This window comes from Rutilus rutilus (genome assembly GCF_951802725.1).
Source record: "Rutilus rutilus genome assembly, chromosome: 3".
In the NCBI taxonomy this organism is placed as follows: Eukaryota; Metazoa; Chordata; class Actinopteri; order Cypriniformes; family Leuciscidae; genus Rutilus; species Rutilus rutilus.
In genome coordinates this window covers 23,204,269-23,212,189 of record NC_140211.1, presented here as the reverse complement: position 1 = coordinate 23,212,189, position 7,921 = coordinate 23,204,269, and the positions used below count along the sequence as shown (strand labels likewise).

The following is a 7,921-nucleotide window of genomic DNA, read 5'->3' as shown; positions in this document are numbered from 1 at the left end:
TAAAGTTGGCATGAAACATAAGTTGCGATATTGTGATGTATATCTGGTGAAATGGATTCTCGGGCAAGACTTTCTTTTTCTTTTTTTCATTTCTTCTCTTTTTTATCCATCAGGAATTGATTGGATCATTGTGGTTTGCTATTTCTGTAATCTCATGTGAGTGACAGGTTGTCCCACCCTCACGCTAGTAAACACGTCAGAGAAGAGAAGTTGCTGCAAGAGCAAGGGGAAGTTATGTTGATTAAAGATTATGAAGGTAGGCTACATTAATAATAATAAATGTCCACAAATAAATAATTTATAATAAATGTTGCAATATTCTATATATATTAAATAATTGTCCATTTTGATTTCATTGTGACATTAAACAGCCTCTGGAGTGATAATATCATCTGTACTGAATACTCCCCAAATCTCTCCATACATTCCTGTTATTATCTGATGCTTTCTTAACAAAGTGCAAAACTTAAAATATGCACATTCAGCATAAGCAGGATTTAGCAGGTAGCTAATTGGCCTCAAGAGTTCACGATATCAGTAATAAAATTCTCTAAGTCATTCACCAATTGTGAATACAGTCCTAAAACATTCAAAATAATAGATCAGGGGTCTTATTGCAGAAACATTTTCAGTTAGGATGTCATTTAGAAAACAGAACTCGTCAAATCTTAACAGAGACGTAAGATAGGAAGTTTCTTTATTACAGTCCCAGGTCACTTCAGAAACACCCTGAAACAGTCAGATCCAATAGCATGGTACATTTTCAAATGTTGTGGTCTGGCTATTCTTTTTTGTGCAAAGAGATGGGGTGTTATGTGTGGTAGAGAAGTCTAGCTATGACTAAATGCTTGACAAGGAGTAAATAAATTGAAATGGGACTTTTTGTGACATGTAGTATGCATTAGGCCTGTAACTGATGGAGTAAGTGGCAAGAACCACACATTTGTGACATGATTCAGAAACGGGTTCTGCCCTATTAATGTTGTCCGCACCCTCTGAAAATGTGTGTAATCTCATATTTGCATGTACAGTGCTGTTGTGATAAAACTCAACACAGGCCACTCCAATTTTGTGAAAACACAGCTCTGATATGGTGCCTTACAGAAGAGTGATCTTGGGTAAGGAAGATATTAAAGCATTGTTTTGAGATTACACTAACTAACTGGTTGTTGATTGAACACTTCACAAGTTGATCCTTTGAATTGCAGCTTTAGCATTTATAGCAGACAGTGCAAATGTTCATCAATCCATCTGTTTGGAACGGTTTACCAAATGCCTTTTTATTCAAATTTCTGACGAATCTAGGTGATTGTCACATGATGTGGTGTTCATTGTCATTCTCAAAACGATAAAGTCTTCCGCGCAAAAAAATAAATAAATAAAATTCCTTTGACCTTGATGTGATTTCTAACTCGCATGTTCGTCCACGTTCGCTAATTTTCTACGTTTTGACCAGATGACGTTCCTCGTCATTCACGCACAAAAGTTAGCCGTCGGTGGTGTGAAAAGGAGCGACCGAGTACGTGTGTGTGTGCCACAAAGCGTGCGAATACGATTTGGCTCTGCGCACATTGTGGACGCACTCTGCAATGCAATCCACACACACACACACACACACACACACACTTGATGCAGTACTGCTAGCAAGTACGTTCAGACAACGAGTGAGACACACCCAGAGGAAAAATGGTCTCAACTAATGCGCAAGCACAATCAAAAGGGCTTGAGAATAGCCCGCTTGCGCGGGTTGGAGTCAGTGGCCAGATCGAGAGAAGAAGATTTTTTTTCTGTTTTCTTCAAGGGCAAAATGTCCTGGTATGAAGTGATTTCGAAATAACGTTGTAAAACGACAGAGTCGCCAGTGAAATGCGCTCTCTCAACAAACAACCCAGCCGGTGCACTTTTGTGAAAACAATCATGCGCCAAGCAGTTGCTCTACAGTTTTTTCTAAGGGGTAGCGGAGCGACACACAGACATGACATCAAATATAGGTAAAGTCTATTGCTTTTTGTTCGTTTTAAGAGTCAATAAATGGTATTATAATTATTTGAATGTGTTGTATTTTGCGAATCAAGATGGCGCCGGGCACAGTCAGGTGACCTTGTTTTTTTCCCCCATCAATACCAACAATAGTCAAAGCGAGAAACGGAAGTGAATGCTCCCCCTGAAATACGATTGGCTTGTTTGAACTGTAGGAAAAAGCGTGGGCCCGTGGTTGGAGTGTGCGATGTGGCAGTCAAGTGCATGTGACACAAACTTGTTTTTAATAAGACCAGTGGCTACTGGTAACTTATGGGCTCTGCCGTAGCGGTGCTCAGTTGTAATAACTGAAAAATAATTACGTCGATTTATGTCATATCACCTCTATTCGCTTTATAAATCTATCTATCTATATATCACGCTATTATATGTCTTAAAGGTTTGGCTTGTCCATTTTGTTATGCAACCGTCCCTTCGTTCTTGTTGAATTATTATGCTTCATCTAAAACCATTAATACAATTTACATATCAGCGTTTCTATAAACGGGACCAAATAATGTAAATCTTTCAATGCGGGAAATCCACTTTATTGTGACATGTAGTGAGATATGTTCACTGCCTAATCTAGACGAGAAGTAATAAAGATTTTTAGCGCAGATAGTCTCGGTGGTCGCCGCCGTGCATTCCCTCCAAAAGGGGGAGGGGTCGTGTTTTCCTGACGGTCCACCACCATCCATCAGTCCAAAGTGACTGTACTTACCTGCCAGGAAAACGCTTCAAGACAGAAGAAGCAGTTTGACTAAATATGAAATATATGCACAGCCCTCATTTACCCGACCGTAGCATTTTATTTAACCAACACGTCAGTGTATTTCAAAACGTCCTTGTATTCCTATAACTCATATGTTCTCGTCTAAGTGTAGATAAATCCAATCAAAACAAAAGTAACTACCATAACCCTGCTTAGTCTCTGGCGCCTTCGACAGTTCGGTTGATTTTATCGCATAGATGTCACCCTAAAACAGATTCGCTGGATCAACCTAACAGTCCCTGTAACCCCACCCAGCTTGTGATCGAACGCTGATTGGTCGCCAGTGTAGTTGTGAGCGTTTTCACATTTCATTCCGCGCTTCTAATTGGTCGCCGGTGACGACAATCCCACACCCAACTCCCACCCACTGGGGCATCATGTTTGTGAGACTCGCAATAGCTAGTTTGTTAAGAGGCTATAGCTGAATGTGCAGCAAAGACTCCAAGTCTAAACTGCGCTCTTTGGTTTAAATCACTCATTTAGAGTTCAGTAACATGGATATGAAAAAGAGAATTCACCTGGAGTTGCGGAACCGGACGCCGTCAGACGTAAGCATCTTTATTTATTGCTGAGTGATATGATTTTATTAAAACTGTTGGTTAGAGTAGTTCTGCGTGGATGGACAACGCTAGATGTGCACGCGTCAAGTTGATGTCTTGAATGAAAAGTTTGCGGCGACTTTGTTACAAGCTTAGAGCCTCGGATGTTGTTATCTCAGTATACCTACACACGGCCCATAAGTTTATCAGTTTTACTGGTTATTTTATTCCCAACTTTCGGGAGATCTTTTGATGATGCTGTGGTCGGAAACTGCAAGAGCTCCATGCATTCAGTGTATAAACAAGGGAAGCGGCGTGAGAAGCCATATTTGTAACTTTGTAGCCCCTGAACGCGCCCTTTTCCTTTGCATCCTCAGTGCTGCAAAAGTCGCCTGCCGTCAGTTCATGCTTCTCTCACACTTTCGCACATCCATTTTCAATTCAACATTCATACTTTCCCGTCACAGTGGTCGTTGACCAGTTCGGTAACTTGTTGTGGGACGCATTTTGTGAATAGCTGTGCAGACGGTTTGACAGATAGCTTGCGATAAACGCGATCGGTCAACTAAATTTCGTGGCATCTCTCCAGCTAAAAGCTTTTAAATTGAAAGCATTTACATTTCCCAATCGAGAAAGTTGTGTAAATACTTAGGCGGGATCTTTTCGTGGGCTTTTGGCACGTTAGTGATAATAGTCTCCTATTTGATCTAGATGGGAAAACGAGCGCATTTGTTGTTTGATAGCAGTATAGAAAGGAATCGCGTCACATCATATCTAGTTGCGTTAAGGTGCCCAAACCTATTTAAAACTGCATTATATGTCGACGACATTGCCAGAATGCAAAGACCAAATCGACACTCTCTTCTTCTTAAATATCCCCCGTGTTTTTCTTACTATATATCAATTCTCACAAGTGTAACTACGTTCTCTGATGAATTTATTGCAACGTTATCAAGGTCCCCTGTTATTGCCCCTTTACGCATACCCAAGTACGCTGTAATAGAGCTCGTAATTAAAATGTCATAACCGTATTCCGAGCACTTCTGTGCGTCTCAGCTGGCGGGATAAAGAGATTTCCAGCCGTGTGGCTCTGCTTGTTATTTACATGGACTGGGCGCTTATGTGAGCGCTACGCAACTTGAAGCTGCGCTGCTCTAGTTGCAAGATCTAGGACAAGCCGCCATTTTAACCAGCAACAAAGACGCACGATATTTAATCGAACAGAGAGAATAGTTGCCGCCGTCTTTTTCCTTTGAACCGACCAGAACCGTTGAATATAGGTAGTCGAGCGTCTGTGAAGCCGGACATTTTATCTTTATTCCCTGAAAGTCAATACCTTTCGCTTAAAGAGCGACTCCGTTGCATTATCATGCGCCTCAGTCTCTGCCCCTCCTACTCGTGAATTCTTGGGTCCGTCCTCGTGTCTTTGCTCTTCCAAGACAATGCAATGAATTTGTGTAACACCCAGGCTATCGTTTACGCGTCTTTACTTTGCTGTTCGAGCACACACGCACGCACTGTAGTAAAAATGCTCGACCCAGAGGATAACAATGTACGCCGCTTGTTGCGGAGTCAGCCATTTTGTTGGATGGGGAGTCAAATGTGAGATTTTGTCAAAGCACCGAAACATGCCCCCCTATCTGTTACCGTAGACCGCATGCTGAAGTAAACTTTACAATTGAATGGCGCCCGATTTGCGACGTGTTTATTTGCGCTCTTTATTTTCCTCGCTCTAATTTAAGGTATTCATCTTCTGATTAAAATTAGCACTTTTTTTTAATTTGTTTGTTGATAACAATGTAAACTATATAAATAAGTAATTTCCATATTTTTACGTTTTTTTTTTTTTTTTTTTTTTTTTTGGTGGGTCAGCACAATAAAAGTGTAAACATACAGTGCTCTTTTGGCATGCTGCAAAAGTTAAAAACAGCTCTTGTGTGAATGAATTTAAGTTGCTTTAACCACCATGTCCACCGCCTCATTGATTTGAAGTTGCTCATGTAGAGGCTATTACAAATGCTGTTTTCATGAATCATAACATTTAATCTCTTGTTCATCTCATATGCCCTTTAACAGGTGAAAGAGCTTGTGCTTGACAACTGTCGGTCAAATGAGGGGAAAATTGAGGGCCTCACTGATGAGTTTGAGGAACTGGAATTTTTAAGCACAATCAACGTAGGCTTGACATCAGTTGCCAATTTGCCTAAGCTTAACAAACTCAAAAAGGTAATAGGCAGTTTTGTGTCTATTTTTTTTAGAAGTGTATAAAAAAAAAATATATATATATATATATATTCAGGCTGTTAGTTTCCCCCCCAGTCTTATTAATATGGCACTGAATCATGTTCTCCACAGCTCGAGCTTAGCGATAACAGAATCTCAGGTGGTCTGGAGGTACTGGCAGAGAAGTGTCCCAACCTCACCCATCTCAACCTCAGTGGCAACAAAATTAAAGACCTCAGCACCATCGAACCCCTGGTAAGCTATATTCTTGTCATAGGAGTCGTATCCTATTTTTATTTTTATATATATATATATTAGTAAAAACTATGTATTATTATTGTCATTGTTCTGACCTCCTGCCCTTTTCCCAACAGAAAAAATTGGAAAGCCTCAAAAGTTTAGACTTGTTCAACTGTGAGGTGACAAACCTGAATGACTACAGAGAAAATGTTTTCAAGCTGCTCCCTCAGCTGACATATCTCGACGGCTATGACAAAGAGGATAAAGAAGCACCAGACTCTGATGCTGAAGCTTACGTTGAAGGCCTAGATGATGATGAGGATGATGAAGATGGTATGTTTCTAAAGAGTTGGGCTGATAATGTGCTTCAAGGTGCATCATTTTTTTAAATTTCATTTAAGGAATTCATTTGTCATTGACCTAATTTTGTCTGCAGAGGGAGAAGAGGAGGAGTATGATGAAGATGCAGCTCCAGGGGATGAAGATGAAGAAGAGGGGGAGGAGGATGATGAGGAAGAGGGAGAAGAGGAGGAAGAAGAGGACATCAGCGGAGAGGTTAATGCTGGAAGAAAATGTTGATTCCTTTTTTTTTTATATCGAAATATACAAACATGGTATAAATTTGTTCCTTTTTCTCACTTTTAGGAAGAGGAGGAAGAGGAGTTAAATGACGGCGAGGTAGATGATGAGGAAGACTTTGGTAAGTGAATAGATTAAGACCACAGTTAATACAATAACGTGTCCCCACCTGCGAACTGAATGCTGATAAGCAGGGTGAGAATAAGAGTAAACAAAACTTCTGGTCCTCCTGTGTTGTGTTTACAGAGGAGGAACGGGGTCAGAAGAGGAAAAGAGAACTGGATGAGGAAGGGGAGGAAGATGAGGACTGAACATGGACTCTCCCCCTATCCCCCCCTCCCCCATTGTGATCTGACCGTTTAACCCCTGTATATCTGTCCTATTGTCACTCTTCGATGGTTTGGGGAGGTATTCAAATGGTAGGGGGTGGGGCTAGTATAAACGAGGACACAGTTTAAATATTTGTTTTTAGCTTTTTTGTTGTTGATGTTGTTGTTGTTTTTTTTGGTTTGGTTTGTACTTTCAGTTTGATTCCCTTCATTTTCTCCAAAAGCTCTTCAAATGGCTGACAACACAGTGTGGAAATTTATTATTGTTGGAAAACAGACCAGTATGCTCTTGTAATTTTTTCCCTGTCTTTACTGTTGATGCCTAAATGCTGGTGATGACTTGTGTATTAAAAAAGAAAAAAAACAACCAAAAACCTTTTAGAAGTGCATGGCTGACTCTATTTTAAAGTTGACTACTGGATTTCAAGGAAGAACATTTTCTAACCCACTTTTTTATTGCATCTTTTTTTATTTGTGTATTTTTTTTTTTTTGTTTGTTGTTGTTTTCTTTTCTTTTTTTTTTTCTTCTTTTTTTTTGGTGTTTTCATCATCATCCCCACCACCACATGACGTGCTGTTTAGGCATGAAGAACACATCATGATGTCTGCTTGGACATGCACAGTTCAACCTCTCAATGTGATTTTTATTTTATTTTTTAATGTTCAGAGCCGAATGTCTGCCCTTGTCAAATGAGTCCTAAACCCCTTCTCCCTTTGTGTGGATAGTTCAGAGGTTTCTGTTCTTTGTAAATAATGACCAAATATATTTTTTTTCTGATTCCCTTTGATAATGGCAGACATTTTCACAAATAATCTCAGTTGTAACCATTAACTGTAATAAAATGAATGAAAATGCAAGTGGTTCTATGGTAATTTGAAATATCTGTTCTGACTGGCACAGAAAATCCATATATTGTAATTAGTTGTGATTACATGATCAATAGATTGTTTTTGAGTCTGGTGCAGAAATGGCTAGTGTATATCATCTCGCCACTGAATATTTCGGATTAATTGAATATATGAAGTGAAATTGCATTGTGAAGCTCAGGGAAAATAGCTTGTATATTTTTGATGATGCGTAACTGGATATTGTGTAAATATTCAGAAGCGTCATGCCAATTATTTAAATAGAAAGCATACGCAATTTTAACAGCTGTATCCAGTTGTCAGATCATACTGATTGAAATTTTTACATGAATAAAAGTCAGCAATTTTGTTCA

At 39.6% G+C, this 7,921-nt stretch overlaps 1 protein-coding gene across 1 annotated transcript; it reads left to right on the top strand.

The window, feature by feature from the left end:
• Positions 1-2,193: 2,193 nt before the first annotated feature.
• anp32a (acidic (leucine-rich) nuclear phosphoprotein 32 family, member A) lies at positions 2,194-7,559 on the top strand. Its single transcript, XM_084405131.1, has 7 exons — positions 2,194-3,339; positions 5,407-5,556; positions 5,686-5,808; positions 5,928-6,126; positions 6,230-6,348; positions 6,439-6,493; positions 6,619-7,559. Exons 1-7 carry the CDS (start codon positions 3,286-3,288, stop codon positions 6,681-6,683), a joined length of 765 nt encoding a protein of 254 aa, XP_084261257.1. The 5' UTR covers positions 2,194-3,285; the 3' UTR covers positions 6,684-7,559.
• The last annotated feature ends 362 nt before the right edge of the window (positions 7,560-7,921 follow it).

Coding starts and splice junctions, on each gene's coding strand:
- anp32a (XM_084405131.1), top strand. CDS start 3,286: ATGGATATGAAAAAGAGAATTCACCTGGAGTTGCGGAACCGGACGCCG. Junction 5,557..5,685: donor AGCTTAACAAACTCAAAAAG/GTAATAGGCAGT, acceptor TGTTCTCCACAG/CTCGAGCTTAGCGATAACAG. Junction 5,809..5,927: donor TCAGCACCATCGAACCCCTG/GTAAGCTATATT, acceptor TTTTCCCAACAG/AAAAAATTGGAAAGCCTCAA.